General features: G+C 38.0%; 1 protein-coding gene across 1 annotated transcript in view; it reads right to left on the bottom strand.

The window, feature by feature from the left end:
* Positions 1–24072, bottom strand: part of ZNF713 (zinc finger protein 713) — a 63528-nt gene that overhangs the window by 27281 nt on the left and 12175 nt on the right. Inside the window, exons 4-5 of the mRNA XM_069486671.1 lie at positions 8109–8235; positions 7694–7786 (exon numbers count right to left, since the gene is read on the bottom strand). Coding sequence (XP_069342772.1) covers positions 7694–7786; positions 8109–8235 — 220 coding nt within the window. The remainder of the gene's footprint in view (positions 1–7693; positions 7787–8108; positions 8236–24072) is intronic.

Here is a 24072-nt window from a genome sequence, read left to right as displayed (position 1 = left end):
GAGTTGGGTCATGAGATGATGGAAGAATGTAATAAGTGAAGGAAATAAAGGTTTATCATTCATCAACCTTAAATATACTGCACTGCTGGAGCAATACATGCTTAGCTAGGATACACATTTAAAAAATAAAATGGAATTGTATCATAATATTATTTTGTATTTTGCTTTTTTACATTATTGAATATCATGAACACATTTCCATGTCAACAAATATATTTCCACATATTTTCTAAAGGACTGTACGATATCCAATTTTATGTATGTACAAAAGTACCTCTTTTTTTTTGAGACAGAGTCTTGCTTTGTTGCCCTAGCTAGAGTGCAGCGGCATCATCATAGCTCACAGCAACCTCAAACTCCTCGGCTCAAGCAATCCTCCTGCCTCAGCCTCCCGAGTAGCTGGGACTATAGGTGTGCACCACCATGCCTGGCTAATTTTTTAATATTTTGCAGAGACAGGGTGTCATTTTTGCTCAGGCTGCTCTCCATCTCCTGACCTCAAGAGATCCTCCTGCCTCAGCCTCCCAGGTGCTAGGATTTTAGGTATGAGCCAGCTGACCAAAGAATTTTTAATGAATTCACACTTAGGTTTTAACATCTTGTTGCCAGAAATAGCACAGCAAGAATAATTAGTTGGCTGAACGTGAATTAATTAAAAAATTTAAAGAGAAAAAAAGTCCAAGTCAGAAAACTGTGAAAATAGATCAGTAGATGCACAAAAAGATATGGAATTCTGTTCTAAAATTAAATTATATGTGGAAAAATTAAAATTATATGTGATTAAAATTAAATTATATGTGATTGAGAAGATCAGATTAGTTTTTAACCAATTTATCATTTCAACCAAATTATCAACTGGAGCACTTTATTTTCAGCCAAAATGCTTTTGTCTGCCCATGCACTTTGGCTCCAGAATGTTTAGAATGATTGGCTGGAGCTCTGAAGACTATCTCACACTCTCTTAGCACCAAAATCTCTAGTCTATAGACCTGGCTCCTGAAGCCTCAGGTAAATATGGTACTCTAGGCTCCTACTGCCTACAGGTGGAGTTCAGGGCATTCATTCCTTAAGCTCTAGCTTCCAGAACTTTAGGTTATCCCTAGAAGTGTGGCAGCTGGATCAACACGCTCATGGCCACTTTTCTTGATTTCTTTCCTTCCACATCTTGCCTCTATGAGAGAAACAGGAAACCTCCTGCTGCCTGAAAGACTTGTCATTTGCTGACACCAGGAGGAGTGACTGTGCACGGACTGTACAGGACTGATCCCTCACTGTGGATCGCCTCAAGGCATACTCAGATCTTCAATCATAAGGTAGCCCATCTACATCCCAACGATATGCCAGACTCCAGACTGGGGCAATGATTACCTTGGGCTTCAAGGCAGCTTTGAGAATAAACTCTATTCTATTTGCCCCCAGTTCCTTGACTAACCTAAGCCCCCATGTTAGTGGACATTAGTAGGACTGCCCTCAAAACTAGGGTGAGCGCTGATGAGAATAACCTCCCCGCCCACCCCCCCCACCCCACCCCCCCACGCCAATCAAGTCATATACATGGGAGCATGTGGAGATACTGGTTACTTATTAACTACTGTCTACCTTCTTCCTGGTTTGGTCCTACATGGCTAAAGATCCAATCATTCACTGAAACCTCTAAGCCCTTCTTTGTAGTTTTGCCTAAGTCCTCTCTGAGATCTTATGCTGCCTACCCTCCTGGGTTGTCTGAGATTACAGATAAAGTGCTATTTAGGAAGAAACTGTTTTCAGACATGAAAGCGGAAGAGCCTTCCCTGCCCATACTGTGAGAATGACATGCAGTTTAACTTGTGCCAAGTCTCAAGTTAAGTGAGTGTAATGCCTCAGTCACAGCTACAGACCAAAGCCTTCCCATTTATGGTGGGGGTTTATCAGGTTTCCATTAATCTTGCAGGGGCCTGAGGGCTCTTAATAAATAAAAAATGTGGCAATTTGCACAGATTACTGTAGTTTCTTTTTCTTTTTTTTTTTTTGTTGAGATAGAGTCTCACTTTGTTGCCCAGGCTAGAGTGAGTGCCGTGGCGTCAGCTTAGCTCACAGCAACCTCAGACTCCTCGGCTTAAGCGATCCTACTGCCTCAGCCTCCCGAGTAGCTGGGACTACAGGCATGCGCCACTATGCCCGGCTAATTTTTTCTATATAGATTTTTAGTTGTCCATATAATTTCTTTCTATTTTTAGTAGAGACGGGGTCTCGCTCAGGCTGGTCTCGAACTCCTGACCTTGAGCAATCCACCTGCCTCGGCCTCCCAGAGTGCTAGGATTACAGGCGTGAGCCACCGAGCCCGGCCTGATTACTGTAGTTTCTTTGTGGCTATTATCTTTGCCCATTATCTGTCCCCACTAACTCCAGGTTCCCTGGATCAGCTTTACAGGGTATGATTCTTTAATAAAACTAGATTTCTAGGGCACCTATGACCTCTTTTGTATCTAAGAATGGACCCCTTCTAAACAGGCCCTTTGTCAGTGTCAGCATACTGCGATGCCCCTGGGCAAGCTGAATAACACCCAGCAGGGCCTTCTGGACCAAGGCACACCTCGTCAAGTAGGTGTTTCCCTGCTCAGACCCATCCACTGCATTTTGAACGCAACTATTCAGGAAGTAGGAAGGAAGGAAACAGAAAAGGAAGGAGGGAGGGAGAGAAAAAAGGAGAAGAGGAGAGAATTAGGATGAAAAGGAGGGAGGAAAACAATTTTTTTGAAAAAATATCCTTTTTATTTGTTAAACATTATGATATTTTTGGTTCTCTTTTATTAATTTAAAAAATGTGTCATGATTTATAGTGGGTTATGGTAATAATTTAGTAGGTAGAAACTCAAAAACTGAAACAGAATAGGCCAAAAAAGAATAGAAAATATCAGAGTTCATCATAGATAGTGATAAGCATAAATATTGTTTGTTAAAACTTTAATTTCAATTTTACAGATTATACAGATCTTATGGATGGCAATAAAATACATTTCTTCATGAGAATGGTGGTCAATAACTTAAAACTATTGCTTTAGCAGGAGTTGACAAGCTTTTTCTGTAAAGGGTCATACAGTAAATATTTTAGGTTTTGTGGGCTATCTGGTGTCTGTCATAACTATTCAATTCTGCTGTTGTAGTAGAAGAGCAGCCTAAGAGCAGCCATAGATAATATGTAAAAGAATGAGTGTGGCTGTGTTCCCATAAAATGTTATTTACAAAAATATGTGAGTCTAGACTATGTTTTACTCATCCAAAGAATCTACACTGCCAAACAAGGTATCTGGAAAAGAAGACCCTGGATTAGTCTAAGACCTTTGTGTTGACAGGTGGTTCATCTCACACCAGCAATGTATGAGAGTGATTTCTGCCACATGTACTCAACAGCGTGTGTTGTCAAATATTTAGACTGTTGCTAATCTGATAGGCAAGAAAAGATAATGCATGTACTTTTAACTTGCATTTCTCTTATGAATGAGATTGAACTTCTTTTATGTTAAATGTATTTGGATTCCTTTATCTAAGAATCATTCATACTGTTTATTTTTTATTGGGCTATTGGCCTCGCATTGATTTAGAGGAGCATTTTATATATATTTAGTGGGAGAGTAGCCCTTTTGACATAAGTTGGAAGCATTTTCCTCCACTGCTATTTATCTCTTTACTTTGTTTATTATTTTATGTCATGCAAAATTATTTTAGACCATGCAGAAGTTTGGCATTTGTGTGTATTGAATGTATGAATCTTTTCTTTTATGGCTTCTTGATTTTGAATTGTAGTCAGAAATGACTCCCCCATATCAAGGTTATAAAAGATTTCTCTCATGTTTTCATCCAAATCTTTTATAGTTTCATGCTTTACATTTAAAATTTCTGTTCCTTTTGGAGTTTATCTTGGCTTAAGGGGTAAGCTATAGACCCAATTTTTTTTCCTCTCCAGCTGGCTACCCAACATTTATTAAAAAGTCCACTTTTCATCTCCTAATTTGAAATAATGCCATCATTTGAAATAATGCCTTTTTATTAAATGCCCACATGTATTTGGGTTTATTTCTGAATTTTCTATTCTATTTAGTTGTTTTAACTTATGAAATTTTACTGTATATTTTAAATATATAATAGGGATAATATCTTATTGTTCTTCCTTTTCAGAGTTTTCCTGATTATTTTTGTGTTTTGGATTTTCCATATGAACTTTAGAATGAGCTTTTATCTAGACCCTCCAAGCTAAATCTTGTAGGCACTTATGGGATTGCACTACATATATAGTAAGGACATAGCTGTCTTGGTATGTTTATTTATTTATTTATTTATTTATTTTTTTGAGACAGGGTCTTGCTCTGTTGCCTAGGCTAGAATGCAGTGGTGGGATTGATTCATAGCTTGTGGCAGCCTCGAACTCCTGGGCTTAAGCAATCCTTTTGCCTCAGCCTCCTGAATAGCTGAGACTACAAGTGCACGCCACCATGTTACGCTAATTTTTAATTTTTTGTAGAGATGGGGTCTTGCTATTTTGCCTAGCCTGGTCTCGACCTCCTGGCCCCAAGCAATCCTCCTGCCTCAGCCTCCAAAAGTGCTGGGATTACAGGTATGAGCCACCATGCCCAGCTATGTTTTAAAGCTTTCCCTCATGCAGGTATTGTACATTTCTTGTTGAAGTTTATTACTAGATGTTTTATCTTTTTAGTTCCTCATGGGCTCTTCCCTTCCACCTTATATTCTAACTGGTAGTTGTTTGTGCCTTTATCTTTATTCCACTTCGACAATCTACTTACATGGCTATACATTTATACTCTGAACCTTACCTGCTCCGCAGAAGAAATATCCAACTCAGTGTTACACTCTCACGCTCTTATTCACCTTCCACCTGCTTTCTGACCTCATCTAGACCTGTTTCTTTGAGTCTTCTATTTATTGTCTTCGAGTTTTAAGTCCTATTCAGGCCTCATTTTACTTCCTGTCACTTTCTGGACTATTTCAAATCATTTGAATTAACTAACTCTCATAGTTTCAAACAATTTTCTTCCAGTGGTCCCATTAATCTAACAGACCCTCAACCTAGGTCCTACAAACCCTTTCCAGTGCTCAATGTAACAAGAGAAATAGCATACTCATGCAAATTAGAAACCACAAATGTATAGGGCAAAATCTCATTTGGGCCTTCAAAGCTGTTCAGTAATACCTTTACTCATCTTTGGTCAGCTTCCGTTGACCTTACTAAGCTATACCAAGGGCTTCACCAGTCCACTACTTGCCTTCTTAATTCCTCTACACTCAGTAGAGGACTTTGCCTCCTAATTTGCCAAGAAAATAGAAGTCACCACATGTGAACTCCAAATCTTCCATCAACAAACTTGTTACATATAGTCACTCTAATATCATTCCGTTTAATCCCACTCCCAACTCTTTAGAATCTGCTCTCTTGTATCTATTCTTTGCTTACTTTCTCTACTGACTCCTTCCCTTCAGCATTATAAACAAGCTAAACTTGTTCCTGCTTAGAATAATCCTCTTTTCAGACTCTTTTATTTTAGCTAACACCTTCTTTATTGTCTCCCCTTCTAACTCTAGCTCCTTATTAGAGTATTGTATACTTACTAGCTCTACTTTTAAAAAAAAAATCTCTCCCTGTTGTTCAATTGACAATCAACTGACTGTTCTAATTATCCCCCTGTCACTTTTCTCATTAATTTAATTACCAACCTCTTTGTGGCTAAATCCACCAGATATTTTCCAGGTCTCAGCTTAGTTTAGAAGAGGTGCCCTAGAGGGCATGCCAGAATTAGGTCACCCAGCTAGATCATTCTCTCAGTCTCTTGACAAACAGAAATGTTTTACCACATCTTCTAAGGGGAAACACTGATTGTGTCTCGCAGGATAATGAAGAGATGCAAGTAGTCTCCATAGAGAAGACCATTATTCCTGACATGGGATATGAAAAATATCTTGTTCAAGCTGATCTGTGAAACAAGAGCCTTGGGCATCCATATATAGCTGCATAATAAAATCTGGAAGTTTTCTTAAGTTAGTGATTATTTCTTTCTAGTTGGGGGGTCTATGGGTAGGGACATACTAGGAGACAGTGTGGATCTTCCAGACGGCAGCATATGTGCCTGTGAGAAAGGACAGCTCTGCCCTCTGCTGTAGGTGCTTATCCTTGCAATTCACCCGAAAAGGGAGTTTTGCAATTTCTTCCTTTAGTTTCCTACTATCCAGGTTCTGGGATGTGGAGGTTATAGAAATATGTTCCACTGTTTTCAGGGAAAGTGCCAGGGGTACTTGACAAAAATGTTTTAATTACTAGCTTCTACTCATGGAATGTGAGCACAGGTCAAAATTCTGGTTCAGTGAGGCTGAAAGGTCTCAGTGCAGCTGAAATAGGAACAAGGTTTTCTACCTAAAATAACCTAGAGCACTAAAAGCAAAAAGGATAGTCAAGTCAAAATCAACTTGAAAAAGCCAAAGTTTGAATGACAGAAAACCAAGTCCAAATGATGGAACCAGGTGCCAGAGCAAACAATCAGAGTGAGAACTACATAGAGATGGGACAGGTTAACCTGGTTTAATGGACCAGAGTGGAAAATACCTCAGTATCTGGCATACAGTTAGCAGTCAATTACTTGCTAAAATAACCACGCAGAACATTATAGGTCGTATGCCAGCAGTAGGGCGTTAACATGGTGGTGGTTGTTTTTTTGTCAAGAAATTCTCTTTTTATTTTAATAAAAATAAATATTTTTATTCCCATAAGTAAAGATATTTAAAGGAATGTTTTAAAGAAGAGAGTATAAAGCCAGAGTACAGATCCAGGTTTTGAAATGTTTAATTAAAATGACAGCATGATATCAACAAACAAAAATATAATCTAAAATCTGGGAATATGGGTAAAATACTGGAGCTAGAAATGTAAAAATGGGAAAAATGACACAGATGAGCTACTTAAAAGAATTGTACCGCAGAGTAGAACATCAAGCCCATAGGAGTACGTGCCTTCAGGAGAACACAGAGAAAGAAAGTGCAGTGTAGGAGAAGTGGGAGATACAGAGAGAGGCTGGAAGAGACCAGAGCCGTGTGCATCGCAAGCCAGGTAGAAGAAACTTCAAGACGGTAAAATCAACACAATAAACTGGCCTTTTAGCCATCAGATTTGACTGGAAGTCAGTCAGTGGTAATCTCCAAGAAAACAAGATTTTGGTGGCACAAGTGGGATGGGGTCGTATCACAAAGGTGACCAAGAGAATTAGAAGTTAGGCTTTGGGTTGTAGACAAGTTCTAAGAGTTTGATAAAAAGAAAAAGAAAAAATTAAAAGTAAGGTAAAAATGGCAAAGGATTTTTGACATGGAAAAGAAAGATTCCTGAGAGGATGTATGAATAAAAAAATAAAAAGAAAATGCTATGTGGAGATCAGCAACATTAAGGTATTTATAGGTGTCCAAACTAATACCTTCAAAATTACCTTTGTTTTGTGTAAATTTTTTTCATTATAAGTATATATTATCAGTTCAAACAGAAAAAAATAAGACAGCCATTTCCATTTTGGCAAAAAATCAAATATAAACTGAATTTTTTCAAAGGCCTCAGTATTCTTTAAATCCCAGAGGGAGATTTTTGGAGCACACTCCCTTGATTATGTCAGAAATGACTCTTTTCCCGTACTAAGGGCCAAATGCCCAAATGCTTGCTTCTTACCTGGCTGGGTGTCCAGTGGGCTGTCTCTTTCTATCATCCACTGCTCCTCTTGCTCCAACTGAGCAATTACCTCTGGTTTATAAAGTTGATGCCCTATTCATGGGAAAAATATATGCCTTAGGAATTTATACTGGGAACAAAAATTTCTCTCAGAACCCATTTCCCACCAGTCTTTCGGGCCTCTGGACTTGGAAAGGGGAGGGGCCAGCAAATAAAGGTACCTATCTCAAACTCAACAAAGTCAAGACCTCCTAACTGAGAAGAAAGAGCAGGAAACAAAGGTCTCTGTCTCCAAAACTGATAAGCTTTCTTCTATCCTGGCCTAAACTGTAGCTACAAAAGCTTTGGAGGTCTTTACTATTTAAAGAAATAAACCCATACAAACGGTTTCTGGTTTCACAGGACACCATCCCACCTAGTGCGACTAGATTCCTATAGTTCTCCAGCATCACGTCTCGGTAGAGGTTCTTCTGAGCAGGGCACAGTTGTTCCCACTCCTCTCTGGTGAAGTCCACAGCCACATCCTGGAATGTCAGTGATTCCTGAAACATCAAGGATATCCAGCTCAGCCAGAAAAAGCCATTGTGCTGAGAATCTTCAGGACTTTGAGTAATCCCAGCCAAATTTTTTAAACAACAATTAGGACTGGTCTATCATCTTTCAAGACATGTTAAAACATGCAGGAAATAATCCTTGCATTTAAGCATCTTACAATTTGTTGCAAGGGAAAAAAGAGTCTCATTTCATCTAAACAACTAAAAAACTACAGTCATGCCTCAGAGATATCATGGGTTCAGTTCCAGATCACTGCAATAATATTGCAATAAAGTGAGTCACATGAATTTTCTGGTTTCCCAGTGCTTATAAAAGTTATGTTTACTCTATATTATAATCTAATAAGTGTGTAACATTATATCTAAAAAGTACATCTTAATTAAAAACTGGTATATTCTAAAAATGTTAATAATCATCTGAGCCATCAGAATTGGAGTCAGTCCTCTCAAATCCTGCTGCTGTTTTATCAACTACATTTATGTAATATTTTAAATATTTTGTTGTCATTTCAACAACATTCACAGAATCTACACAGGAGTAGATTCTATCTGAGGAAACCACATACTTTGCTCATTCATAAGAAGCAACTTCTCATCTATTCAAGTTTGATCATGAGATTGCAGCAATTCAGTCACATCGTCAGGCTTGACTTCTCATTCTAGTTCTCTTGCTATTTCCACTACCTCTGCAGTTCCTCCCTCCACCAAAGTCTTGCACCTTTCAAACTCATCCATGAGGGCTGGAAACTTCCTCCAAACTCCTGTAAATGTTGATATTATGACCTCCTCTCCTGATCATGAATGTTCTAGAATGGTGAATTCTTTCCAGAAAGTTTTCAATTGACTATGCCCAGATACATTAGAGGAATCACTATTTATGGCAGCTATAGCCTTATGAAATGCATTTCCTTTTTTTTCATATAAATTTGAGTGGTACAAGTACAGTTTTGTTAACATGAATATATCACATAGTGGTGAAGTCTGGGCTTTTAGTGTACTCATCACCCGAACACTGCACACTTTATCCATTAAGTATTTCTTATACATCACCCCCTAAAACCTCCCATCCTTGCAAGTTTCCAATGACTATTATTCCACACTCTATGTCCACGTGTACACATAATTTAACTCCCACGTGTGAGAACATGAGGGACTTTCTGTTTTTGAGTTGTTTCACTTAAGATAATGGCCACTAGTTCTATCTATGTTGCTGCAATAGACATGATTTCATTTTTTTTATGGCTGAATAGCATTCCATTGTGTCTCACACACACACATAAATGCACACGCACACACACACAAACATACCACAACACATTTTCTTCATCTACTCGTTTGTTGACGGACACTTAGGTTGATTCAGCATCTATGCGATTGTGATTAGTGCTGCTATAGCATAAAAGTGCAGGTATCTTTTTGATATGATTTCTTTTCCTTTAGGTATATACCCAGTAGTGGAACTGCTGGATCAAATGGTAGTTCTATTTTAAGTTCTTTGCCAAATCTCCATACGGTTTTCCATAGAGGTTGTAGTAATACTAATTTACATTTCTATGAACAGTATATAAGCATTTCCTTTTCTCTGCATCCTCACCAACATCTGTTATTTTTTTTTGTCCTTACAATTTTTTTTTTTTTGAGACAGAGTCTTGCTCTATCACCCTGGGCAGAGTGCAGTGGCGTCATTGTAGCTCACTGCAACCTCAAATTCCTGGGCTCAAGTGAACCCTTTGCCTCAGCCTCCTAAGTATCTGGGACTACAGGTGCACACCACAATGCCTGGCTAATTTTTCTATTTTTAGTAAAGATGGGGTCTCACTCTTACTCGGGTTGGTCTCAAACTCCCAAGCTCAAGCAATCCTCCAGCCTTGTCCTCCCAGAGTGCTAGGATTACATGTGTGAGCCACCACACCCGGCCCTTGTCTTTTTAATAGTAGCCATTCTGACTGGTATAAGATGAGATCTCATTGTGGTTTTAATTTGCAATTCTCTGATGAACACTGATGTTGAGCATTTTTCATATGCTTTTTGGCTATTTGGTGTCTCCTGGTTGGAGATTCTCCAAGATTGATCACATCTTAGGCCATAAAACAGGTCTCAACGAATTCAAGAAAGTCAAAATCATACCATGTATCTTCTCAGACCACAGTGGAATAAAACTAGAAATCAGTCACAAGAAAAACACTCAAACCTACACAAAGAAATGGAAATTAAACAACCTGCTGCTGAACGATAATTGGGTCAAGAATAAAATCAATATGGAAATCAAAAGATTCCTTGAACCAAATGACAAAAGGGACACAAGGATCAAAATCTATGGGACTCAATAAAAGCTTTTTTCAGGGCAAAATTCATAGCCTTAAATGCCTACATCAAAAAGATAGAAACATCACAAATTAACAACCTAATGTCACATCTCAAGGTACTAGGAGAAAAGGAGAAAACCAAACACAAAGCCATCAGAAGAAAACAAATGACAAAAGTCAGAGCAGAACTAAATGAAATGGAAAACAAAACTAAACTAAACTACAAATGATCAACAAAAGAAAAAGTTGGTTCTTTGAAATGCTCAATACAATCAACAGAACTCTTGCTAGATTAACTAGGAATAGGAGAGAAGGGACCCAAACAAGCTTAATCAGAAATGAAAAAGGAAATATTACAACAGATACCACAGATATAAAAACATCATCTGTGAATACTATGAAAATCTCTATGCACATAAACTAGAAAACATATAGGAAATGGATAAATTCCTGCAAACACACAACCTCCAAAGACTAAATCAGGAAAAATGAAACTCCTGAACAGACCAATAATGAGCAGTGAGATTGAAGCAATAATAAAAAGTCTTACACACACACACGCACACACACACAGCCCTGGATGAGATGGATTCACAGCCGAATTCTACCAGATATATAAAGAAGAACAAATACCCACACTACAGAAATTATTCTGTAACACTCAGAAGGAGGGAATCCTCCCCAACTCATTCCATGGAGCCAGTATCACCTTGATACCAAAGCCAGGGAAGGACATAACAAAAAAACGAAAACCACACACCAATATGCCTTGTGAATATAGATGCAAAAGTCCTCAATAAAATACTAGCAAATCAAATTCAACAGGCACAGGAAAAAAAAAAAAGTGCAACAAAGTCCACTATGCCCAAGGGGGCTTTATCCTGGGGATGCAAGCATGGCTCAACATACATAAATCAATAAATGTGATTCACCACATAAACAGGAACAACAAGAAAGACCATATGATCATCTCAATGCCTGCAGAAAAAGCATTTGACAAAATCCAGCACCCTTTCATGATAAAACCCTCAACAAACTAGGCATGGAAGGAACATATCGCAAAAGTATAAAAGCCATATTTGACAAACCTACAGCCAACATCATACTGAATGGGGAAAAGTTGAAAGCATTCCCCCTAAGAACTGAAACAAGACAAGAATGTACACTGTCACCACTTCTACTCAACATAGTGTGAGAACTTCTAGCCAGAGCAATCAAGCAAGAGAAATAAAGGGTATCCAAATTGGGAAAGAGGAGGTGAAATTATTGCTTTTCATTGACAATATGATATTTTACCTAGAAAACCCCAAAGACTCCACCAAGAGACTCCTGGCATTGATAAATAAATTCAGCAAAGTCTCAGGTTACAAAATCAATGTACACAAATCAGTAGCATTTCTATATACCAATAACAGTCAAGCTAAGAGTCAAATCAAAGACTCAATACCATTCACAATAGCTTCAAAGAAAATAAAATAACTAAGAATATACTTAACCTAGGAAATGAAAGATCTCTACAAAGAGTACTACAAAACATGGAGGAAAGAAATCACAGATGACACAAACAAATGGAAAAACCATATCATGTGCTCATGGATTGGAAGAAGCAACATTGTTAAAATGTCCATACTACCCAATGTGATTTACAAATTCAATGCAATCCCAATGAAAATACCAACATCATACTTCACGTATTTAGAAAAAATATTTCTGTGCTTCATTTGGAACCAGAAAAGAGCCCAAATAACCAAAGCAATCTTAAGCAAAAAGAATAAACCTGGAGGCACCACATTACCAGACTTCAAACTATACTACAAGGCTATAGTAACCAAAACAGCATGGTATTTGTACAAAAATAGAGACACTGACCAATGGAACAGAATAGAGAACCCAGATATAAAACCATCTACCTACAGCCAACTGATCCTTGACAAAGCACACAACAACATGCACTGGAGAAAAGAAGCCCTATTCAATAAATAGTGCCAGGAAAATTGGATAGCTACATGCAGAAGAATTAAACAGGACCCCTATCTCTTACCACTCACTAAAATTAATTCAAGATGAATAAAAGCCTTAAATGTAAGGCATGAAACCATAAGAATTCTAGGAGAAAATGTAGAAAAAACTCTTCTAGATATTGGCATAGGCAAAGAATTTATGACTAAGACCACAATGGCAATTACAACAAAATTATATAAATGCAACTTGATTAAATTAAAAAAGCATCTGCACAGCTAAGGAAATAATCAACAGAGCAAACAACCCACAAAATGGGAGAAAATATTCACAAACTATACATCCAATAAAGGGCTAATATCCATAATCTACAAAGAACCCAAACAAATCAGCAAGAAAAAACCCCAAGCTCATTAAAAAGTGGGCAAAAAACATGAACAGAAGTTTTGAAAAGAAGACAGACAAGGCTAGGTGTGGTGGTTCACGCCTGTAATCCTAGCACTCTGGAAGGCCAAGGCAGGAGGACTGCTTGAGCTAAGGAGTTCAAGACCAGCCTGAGCAAGAAGCAAGACCCCATTTCTACTAAAAATAGAAAAATTAGTTGGGTGTCATGGTGTGTGCCTGTAGTCCCAGGTACTCAGGAGGCTGAGGCAGGAGGATTGCTTGAGCCCAGGTGTTTGAGGTTGCAGTGAGCTACAATGACACCACGGCAATCTATCTGGGGCAACAGAGCAAGACTGTCTCTCTCACACACAAAAAAAGATAAATGGCCAAGTAACACATGAAAAAATGCTCAATGGCACTAATCATCAGGGAAATGCAAGTTAAAACCACCATGAAATATCACCTTAGCCCTGGTAGAATGGCTTTTACTAAAAAGTCCAAAAAACAATAGATGCTGTTATAGATGCAGAAAGATATGCTTATACACGTTGGTGGGACTGCAAATTAGTACAACCTCTATAAAAAACAGTATGGAGATTTCTCAAAGAACTAAACGTAGACCTACCATTGAATCCAGCAATTCCACTACTGAATTGTACCCACTGGAGAAGACATCTTTTCATCAAAAAGACACTTGCAGTCAAATGTTTATGGAAGCAAAATCCACAATTGCAAAGATGTGGAATCAACCTAAGTGCCCATCAGTTCATGAGTGGATTAACAAAATGTGGTATACATGTGGAGTACTACTCAGGTATAGAAAAGGACGAATTAATGCCTTTTGCAGCAATTTGGATGCAACTGGAGACCATTATCCTAAGTAAAGTATCTCAAGGATGGAAAAACAAATACCACGTATACTCTCTAATTAATTGGATCTAACTGATGGGCACACATGTGCACAGAGGGAAGTAAAAGTCATTAGAAATCAAACAGGGTGACAGGAGAGAAGGGAAGCAGCAAAAACCTACCTAACAGGTACAATGAACAGTATTTGTGTGATGGCCACACTCATAGTCCTGACTAAAGCATTAGAAAAGCTATCCATGTAACAAAAACATTTATACCCTCTTAATATTTTGAAATAAAAAGAAAAAAGAAAAATTTTTATTCAAGTCCTTTGCTCATTTTTAATGGGGTTATTTGTTGTTGTTGCTATTGATTTGTTTGACTTCCTTATAAATTCTGGATATCAGTCTCCTGTTGGATTTATAGTTTGCAAACATTTTCTCCCATTCTTCAGGTTATCTGTTCACCCTGTTTATTATATCTTTTGCAGTGTAGAATCTTTTTAGTCCTATTTGTCTATTTTTGTTTTTGTTGCTTGTGCTTTTGAATTCTTCACTAGTCATGAATTCTTTGCTTAGACCAATGTCCAGAAGAACTTCTAGGTTTTCGTCTGGCATTTTTGTAGTTCCAAATCTCACGTTTAAGTCTTTCAAACATCTTGAGTTGATGGTATATGGTGAAAAATAGGGGTCCAGTTTCATTCTTCTGCATATGGCAATCCAATTTTCTCAGCACCATTTATCAAAAAGGGTGTCCTGTCCCTACTGTATATTTTTGTCAACCTTGTTAAAAATCACTTGGCTGTAGATATGTGGCTTCATTTCTGAGTTCTCTCTTCTGTTCCACTGATATATATGTTTATTTTTATAACAGTACTATGCTTTTTAGTTACTATAGCCTTGTAGTATAATTTGAGGTCAGGTAATGTGATGTCTCCAGCTTTGTTCTTTTTGCTCAATATTGCTTTGGCTATTTGGGCTCTTTTTTGGTTCCATATGATTTTAAGACTGTTTTTCCTGGGGGGGGGGGGGGGGCGGAAAAGACTGTTTTTCCTAATTATGTGAAAAATGACAGTATTTTGATGTGGATTATATTGAATCTACAGATTGCTTTTGGTGGTATAGTCATTTTAATGATATGAATTCTTCCAATCGATGAACATGGGATGTTTTTCCATTTGTGTCATCTACAATTTCTTTCATGAGAGTTTTGTAGTTTTCCTGGCTGAGATCTTTCACCCGCTTGGTTAAATATATTCCTAATAGTTTATTTTAGTTTTTGTAGCTATTATAAATGGGATTAACTTTTTGGTGGTTCTGTTTGACTGTAATTGGTGTATAGAAATGCCACTGTCTTTTGCATATTCATTTTGTGTCCTGAATTCATTTATCAAATCTAAGAGTTTTTTGGAGGAATCTATAGGGTTTTCTAGGAATAAGATTATACCGTCAGTGAACAGAAAATTTGACTTTCTCTTTTCCAATCTGGATGGCTTTTATCTCTTTCTCTTACTTGATTGCTCTCGCTAGCCCTTCCAGTACGATGTGGTATAGGAGTGGTGAAAGTCAGCTTCCTTGTCTTTCAGTTCTTAGTGGAATTGCTTTCAACTTTTCCCCATTCAGTATGATGTTGGCTGTAGGTTTATTGTATGGGGACTTTATTATTATTACGAGGTATGTTTCTCCTATGCCTACTTTGCTGAGAGTTTTTATCATGAAGGCATGCTGAATTTTATCAAGTGCTTTTTCTGCCATCTATTGAGATGAACATTTGGTTTTTGTCTTTAATTCTGTTTATGTGGTGAAGCACATTTATTGGGTTGCACATGTTGAACCATGCTTGAATCCCTGGACTAAAACACACTCGACTGTGATGTATTATCTTTTCAATGTGCTATAATGGCTTGGTTTGCCAGTATTTCCTGAGGATTTTTGCATCTATGTTCATTGGGGATATTGGTCTGTAGTTTTCTTTCTTCTTCTTTCTTTCTTTCCTCCCTCCCTCCCTCCCTCTCTCTCTCTTTCTTTCTTTTCTTCTCTCTCTCTCCTTCCTCTTTTTCTTTTCTTTTTCTTTTTTTGGTGTCCTTGTGTGGCTTCAGTATCAGGGTGATACTGGCTTCATAGAATGAGTGAGGGAGAATTCCCTCCTCTTTGATTTTTTGGAACAGTTTCTGTAGGATTGGTACCAGTTCTTCTTTGTGTGTTTGGTAGAATTCGGCTGTGAATCCCTCTCATCCTGGACTCTTTTCATTGAGAGATTTTTTTATTACTGCTTCAATCTCTCTACTCATTATTAGTCTGTTTAGGAGTTCTATTTCTTCCTTGTTCAATCTTGGGAAGGTTTATGTTTCCAGGAATTTATTCATTTCCTCTAGGTTTTCTAATTTGTGAGCATATAGTTGCTCATAGTAGTCTCTGATGGGCTTTTGTACTTTTGTGGTTATCAGTATAGTGTCTCCTTTTTCATTTCTTTTTTTTTTTTAATTTATTTTAAATTTGAGACAGAGTCTCGCTCTGTTGCCCAGGCTAGAGTGCCGTGGCATCAGCCTAGCTCACAGCAACCTCAAACTCCTGGGCTCAAGCGATCCTCCTGCCTCAGCCTCCCAAGTAGTTGGGACTACAGGCATGCGCCACCATGCCCGGCTAATTTTTTCTATATATTTTTAGTTGTTCAGATCATTTCTTTCTATTTTTTTTAGTAGAGACGGGGTCTTGCTCTTGCTCAGGCTGATCTCAAACTCCTGAGCTCAAACGATCCACCTGCCTCGGCCTCCCAGAGTGCTAGGATTATAGGCGTGAGCCACTGTGCCCAGCTTCCTTTTTCATTTCTGATTATGTTTATTTGGATCTTCTCTCTTCTTGGTTAGTCTAGCTAGCAGCTTATCAATTTTGTTTGTTGTTTCAAAGAAGAAATTTTTCATTTTGTTGATCCCTTCTATTTTGGGGGGGGAGGGGTGTCTCAATTTCATTTAGTTCTGCTATGATCTTTGTTATGTCTTTTTTTCTAATAGCCTTGCATTTTGTTTGTTCTTATTTTTCTGGTTCCTTGAGGTAGGATGGTAGGTTGTTAATTTGTGATGTTTCTATTTTTATGTTGTTTTTAAAATTTTTCTATATTTATATGCATATATTCATGGGGTACAAGTGCAATTTTGGTACATCAATATATTACATTGTGGTGAGGTGAGGGCCCTTACTGCATACATCACCAAAGCAACACACATTTTTTTTTTTTTTGATGTACGCATTTAACACTGTAAGATTCCCTTTTAGCACTGCTTTTGTGTATCTAGAGGTTTTGATATATTGTGTCTCCCTTTTCATTCATTTCTAAAAAATTTTTAATTTTCATCTTAATTTTGTTTTTGACCCAAAGATTGTTCAGGAGCATGCTTTTTAATTTCCATGTATTTGTATTGTTTTGAGAATTCCTTGTGTTGATTTCCAGTTTTATTCCACTGTGGTCTGAGAAGATACTTGACATGATTTTGATTTCTAAAAATTTACTGAATCTAGTTTTGTGGCCTAATACATGGTCTATTTTGGAGAATGTTTCATGTGCTGACAAGAAGAATGTATATTCTCCTGTTGTTGATAGATTGTTCTGTAAATGTCTATTAGGTCCATTTGGTATAAAGTCTGATTTAAGTCCAGTGTTTGTTATTTTCTGTCTTGAAGATTTGTCTAGTGTTGTGAGTGGGGTATTCCAGTCCCCCACTAGTATTGTATTGCTGTCTATCTCTTTCTTTAGGTCTATTAATAATTGTTTTTTGAACCTGGGTGCTCTGGTGTTAGGTGTATGTATATTTAGGATTGTTATATCCTCTTGTTGAAATGATCTCTTTATCATTTTATAATGACTTTGTCTTTTTTTGTTTACTGTTTTTGATTTAAAGTCTGTTTCATCTGATATAAGTATAGCTACTACTGGCTCACTTTTCATTTCCATTTTTGTGGAATATCTTTTTCTCCATCTTTTACCTTCTATGTGTCTTTACCAGAGATTTTCTTGCAAGCAGCATAATGTTGATTCATAGTTTGTTAAACAATCCATTCTTCCAATCTATATCTTTTAAGTGGAGCATTTAATCCGTTAATATTGAAGGTTAATATTGATATGTGAGCTTTTTTTCCCCTATCATATTGTTATCTAGTTGGGTTATATATTCTTTGTTTCTTTTTGTCATGTTGCCATTTGATTTCTTTCTCTTCCTCCTTTGTGTGACTGTTTTATAAGACCTGTGATTTCCATACTTTCATGTGTTTTTATGATGACAAATAATGACTTTTCATTTCCTTGTTTAGGACTGCTTTGATTATTTCTTGTAGGGTCAGTCCAGGAGTGATGAAATCCCTGTGATTGTTTGTCTTGGAATGATTTTATTTATCCTTCCTTTACAAAGCTTAATTTAGCTGGATGTTAAATTCCTGGCTGGCAGTATTTTCTCTCAGCACTTTGAAAATGCCATCCCATTCTTTTCTAGCTTGTAAGGTTTCTGCTGAGAAGTGTGCTGTCAGTCTGATGGGGTTTCATTTATAGGTGACTAGCCTAAAATCTCTTGCTGATTTTAGGGTTTTTTCTTCATGTTGACATTAGATAGTCTAATGACTATATATTGTGGTGAAGTCTATCTTACAATGTATTTTTTCTGGTGTTTGCTGAGCCTCTTGTATTTGGATGTCTAAATCTCTTGCAATACTAGGGAAGTTTTTATCAATTATTTTCTTACACAGGTTTTCCAAACTTTTTGCTTCTTCTTCCTTGGGAATACCAATGATTCATAAGTTCGGATGTGTTATGTAGTCCCATACTATTCAAAGGCTTTGTTTATTCTTTTTTCTTTATTTTTGTCTGACTGAATTAATTAAAAGGACCTGTCTTCAAGTTCTGAGATCATTTCTTCTGCTTGGTTTAATCTATTGTTGAAGCTCCTAACTGTATTTTGTAATTCCTTAACACACTGACTACCACACTGGAAAATTTATTTTTCCTTGGGGCCATGGTGTTTTATTAAAACAAAATGATCTTTTCTAATTTGTTATTTTTTATTGTTTTCTACGAGTTATATGCAATGAAATCCACATTTTTAGAATTAAATTGTCAATATTAATTATAAAAATAAGAACATCAACAAGTACAATTTTCATGAACCAACTACAGGGTTTTGCTTCACAAGGCCCCAGGATTGAAATTAGTCTGAGTTAAATATAACTCCTATGGCAGTTAATGTGTTAATGAGTTTATTTCCAGAAGTTTTTCTTTTTTTGAAGATACCTATCTCGTTGGTAAATTTTCCATTTGTATTCTGAATTGATTTTTGGTTTCTTTGTATTGGTTTTTGGATTTCTCTTGGATCTCACTGAGCTTCTTTATAATCAATATTTTGAATTCTTTATCTGGCATTTCAAAAATTTTATTTTGGTTAGGATCCACTGCTAAAGAGTTAGGGTTATCCTTTGGGGATGTCATAACACACTGATTTTTCATACTTCCAGTATTACTACACTGATTTCTTTTCATCTGGAGAAACTGTCACTTCTTATTTTTGAATTTTTCATTTGTATGGGACATTTTTTTTCCCTTGAGGATGTGAGTATAATGTATGTTGAATAGGGCAATCTGGTTTTGCTGCTGGGTATGTTCAGTGATGAAGAGTCTGTATGAATTCCACGCTTATAGATAGCCTTAGTATGGTGGCTTTCTCAAATGCCAGTTATAGTATGGTGTACAAGGTATGTGATCAGGCTCATGGCCTCTGCAAAGCCAGGGTGGCAGAGGTTATGAGAAGATTATCTTCTTCCCAAGAGCTGTGCCCTTGTGTCAGCAGATTTTGTATTGGATTGTGCAGGTTGACTTCCAGTCTAGCAGATGGTCCTTGCAGGTAAGAGCTGGCTGTGGTATTAGCAGTAGGATTTATGCTGGATCTGTTTAGGAGAAGCTCTGTAGTGTCCTAGGCAATGACCTGGGCTGTGGAATGCATAGTGGTTTGGGTTCTGTGCTCAGCCTCAGAGAGGGGCTGAGCAAAGTTGGTGAGAGCTGGACTAGGCAAGCCTGCACTCAGGCTCTGCAATGGTGGGCACAAGCAGCAGCTCCAATGGGGGATTGGGAGGAGTCACCAAACTACTGGAGATACATGTTCGTGAGGAGCAGAGAAACCGCTTCTGCAGCAAGTTCCTTGTATGACAGGGTAGGGGTGGCCCTGGCTCCTAATCCAGGCAAGTGGGCATGAAATCTGTTTCCTTCTCACTCTTTAGAATTGGTAGGGCTCATCCCCCCATCCCAACCAAGGGAGCAAGCTGGGGCACCCAGTAAAGTCACATGCAGATTGGGTTTAGACCTAAAATCCATCCCTGTTCACAAATCTTGCCATCTGGCTAAAACTCCAGCTTTGGCAAATCTCCCCCTGCTTTGGTCCCAGAGAAGGAAGAGCATGCCCACTCCGGTGCTTATGGTTGAAGTACACTCCACACTTGTCACTCAGTTCTGGCTGTGGAGGCTCATCCCCTGCTCCAGACCCAGAACTCCAATCTCTGGCTGGAGACATTCTAATGCCTGGGGCAGTGCCACTGTTAGGTAGCCAAGTCTTTCCCAGCTTGGTATGAGCCAGGATTGAGAATGCTGTCCTCCTATTGGTCCTGGTTCTGGAAAAATGCCTGGGGTGCTTCCTGGTGCCTTTCCTTCTACAGTTTCCTGGCCTCTCCCCACATTAGTTTTGTGGCTGGGGAGAAACAAGGTGCTCTTCCATTGTTCCTCAGTGGAAAGGTGGATTACAGAGGGACACTGTCTTCCCCTCTCCTGTATTGGGACTTCACAGTTCTCAGCTGGATGCTGCTATACAAGCTTTCTACTCACCTTCTCTTCCCCAGGGATCTGAAATGTCCCTTGCTTTTTTGCTGAATTCCTGTGTTCCTTCTTGAATAAAAGATCACAGTATGAATCTCTACACACTATTTTGCTCCTTCCAAGTGGGGGAGGCATGCTGGAGAAGCCTCTAATCTGCCATCTTAGGAAAAAATGAAAGGTATTTCTTAAATAATGACTTGAAAGTCAAAATTACTTCTTCATCTGTAGGCTGCTGAATGGATATGTTAGCAGGTATGAAAACAACATTCATCTCCTTGTACATCTACATTAGAGCATTTTGGGGGGCCAGGTGCATTGTTAATGAGCACTAATATTTTGAAAGGAATCTTTTCTGAGCAGTAGTTCTTAACAGTGGGCTTAAAATGTTCAGTAAACCATGCTATAAACATCTGTGCTGTCACCTAGGCTTTGTTCTTCCATCTCTAGAGCACAATCAGAGTAGATTTAGCATAATTCTTAAGGGTACTAGGATTTTCAGAATGTTATGAGCATTGGCTTCAAGTTAAAGTAACCAGTTGTATTAGCCCTTAAGAGAGTTAACCTGTCCTTTGAAGCTTTGATACCAGGCATTAACTTCTCCATAGTAGCTATATAAGTCCTAAATGGCATCTTCTTCCAATAGAAGGCTGTTTCATCTGCACTGAAAATCTGTTGTTTAGTATAGCCACCTTCATCAATGATCTTAGCTAGATCTTCAAGACAACTTGCTGCAGTTTCTATATCAGCACTTGCTGCTTTACTTTGCATTTTAATGTCATGGAGACAGCTTCTTTCCTTAAATCTCATGAACCAACCTCTTCTAGCTTTCACCTTTCATTCTGCAGGTTCCTCACCTTTCTCAGCGTTCACAGAATTGTAGAGAATTAGGGCCTTGCTTTGGATTGGATTTTGGCTTAAAGGAATGTTGTGGTTGGTTTGATCTTTTATCCAGACCACTAAAACTTTCTCCAAAAAACAAAAAACCCTGAAACCACCCCCCCACCACCACCACACAAAAACTTTCTCCACAAAAGCAATAAAGCTGTTTCAGTAGCATATAATTTGTATGTTCACTGGAGCAGCATTTTTAATTTCCTTCAAGAACTTTTCCTTTGCATTCACCAACTTGGATAACTGGTACAAGAAGCCCAGCTTTTGGACTATTTCAGCTTTTAACATGCTTTCCTCACTATGTGTAATCATTTCTAGCTTTTGATTACAAGTGAGAGGTATATGACTCTTCCTTTCAATGAAGCTATTTCTAAGGTTAGTAACTGGCTTACTTTCGGTATTGTGTTTCAGGGAACAGTGAGCCCATAACAGAGGGAGACAGGGGAACAGCCAGTTGGTGGAACAGTCAGAACACAATATTTATCAATTAAGTTTGCTGTCTTACATGGGCATGGGCCATGGTATTCCCAAAACAATTTCAATAGTAACATCAAAGATCATTGATCACCATAACAGGTACAACAATAATAATAATGTTTGAAATATTGCAAGAATTACCAAAATTTGACACAGAAAGATGAAGTAAGCACATGCTATTGGAAAAGGGGGGCAACAGACTTGCTTATTGCAGGTTTGCCACAAAACCTCAATTTGTAAAATTGCAATATTTGAGAAGTGCGATAAAGTGCAATAAAGTGCAATAAAGTGAGGTATGCCTCTATATGGGCAATTTATTTCAAAAATTACAATTTAGGATGTGTTGCAACCATGAGAGTAGGTATTAAGTAGGTGGATCTCACATAAATCCTTAACAGATTTTTATACTTTGGAAAGAAGAGGAGATATTCCAGCGGGTTTACAAAAAAAGAAAAGCAAACAAGTTGAAAATGGAAGGCCATGATGTTTGTTAGGATCAGAAAGGAAACTGCCTTGTTTCAGGTGGGGATTTCAAATAAAAAAGGGTGACCTCTAAATTTCCTCCATTGTCAATGCTGCTTAAACAATCCCTTTGCTCTAAAAGATACAGACATCGCTGCTCCCATGTATACCTCTGCTTCTTCCCTTACTCCCTACTCCATCTCCCCAAAATACCACCCACTTCATGGGTACAGTAACTTCTCAATTTTTCATAATCAGTAGAGTATGGTATTCCAAATAATTGTTTCTCCCCATAAGTTAATATTCAACATTTAAGTGCAGTAGTGGGATTTTATTTAATTTGCATGCTTTGATAATTTATCTTTTTAAAGTATTTATCAATTAAATGACTTAGGCTATTTAGAGAGAAGGCACTGACGCTAGCAGAAATTAAATAATTTATCCAAGGACACACACAGCTAGCAAATTGCAACAGGATTTCATCTTAGGTCCGAATCTAAAGCCTATGTTTTTCCATCATGATACAAAGTTGTCTTTTGTGCTTCTGTGAATATCTTCCCTCTTCTTGTGATTTTTATTTCTAATTTCTATTCAACTTTCCCCATGTTTGAGTGCAGCACCAGTGGTGCTATGTCATAGGGTGACGAAAACTATGAATCATAGTCTATACACTTTAATACCCACATCTGTAGTTTTTTTTTTTTTTTTTTTTTTGGCTGTTTTAATCGGTATCTCAACCGTAATTTCTCCTTCCTTTTACACCTTCTAATGATGACCTTACAACTTGGTTACCTGTTTCTTCTCTTCTTTTTTATTTTCTTCTTTTCCTGTTTTTGCTTTCATAACCTTATTTGAATTCTATTTTGGGGTAGGTAACATATTAATATGGTATAGCAATAAAAGCATATAGAAAAGTATATGTTGCTTCTTGGCCTTTTGGCTAAGATCAAGTGTAAAAAAGTATATAATAAAAAAAAAGTGAGCCAGGCATGGTGTTGCATGCCTGTAATACCAGCTACTTGGGAGACTGAGGTGGGAGGATTGCTTGAGCCCAGGAGTTTGAGACTCAGCTGGGTAACATAGAGAGATCCTACCCCAAAAAAAGTCTCTCTCCTAGGCTTCTTCCCTCTCTGCCCAGCTCCTAGTCCCCAGTAGATAATCACTGTTTTTAGTTTCCAGTGTATTTTTTTTTCAGAATTCTTTATGCAAACATGAATATGCATTCTTACTTCCTCCCATTTATTTTTACCTAAAAGGCAATATATTTTACATAGTACATCACCACACTTGTGTGTGTGTGTATGTGTGTGTGTGTTTTAATTTTTTTGAGACAGAGTCTTGCTCTGTTGCCCGGGCTAGAGTGCCATGGCATCAGCCTAGCTCACAGCAACCTCAAACTCCTGGGTTCAAGCAATCCTTCTGCCTCAGCCTCCCGAGTAGCTGGGACTACAGGCATGTGCCACCATGCCCGGCTAATTTTTTTCTACATATATATTTAGCTGTCCAGATCATTTCTTTCTATTTTTAGTAGAGACGGGGTCTTGCTCTTGCTCAGGCTGGTCTCGAACTCCTGACCTCGACCGATCCTCCTGCCTCGGCCTCCCAGAGTGCTAGGATTACAGGCGTGAGCCACTGCGCCCGGCCACACACTTGT

This window comes from Eulemur rufifrons, chromosome 14 (assembly GCF_041146395.1).
Source record: "Eulemur rufifrons isolate Redbay chromosome 14, OSU_ERuf_1, whole genome shotgun sequence".
NCBI classification, from domain to species: Eukaryota; Metazoa; Chordata; class Mammalia; order Primates; family Lemuridae; genus Eulemur; species Eulemur rufifrons.
Note: the sequence above shows the minus strand (reverse complement) of the source record. Positions and strands in the feature narration are given on the sequence as shown.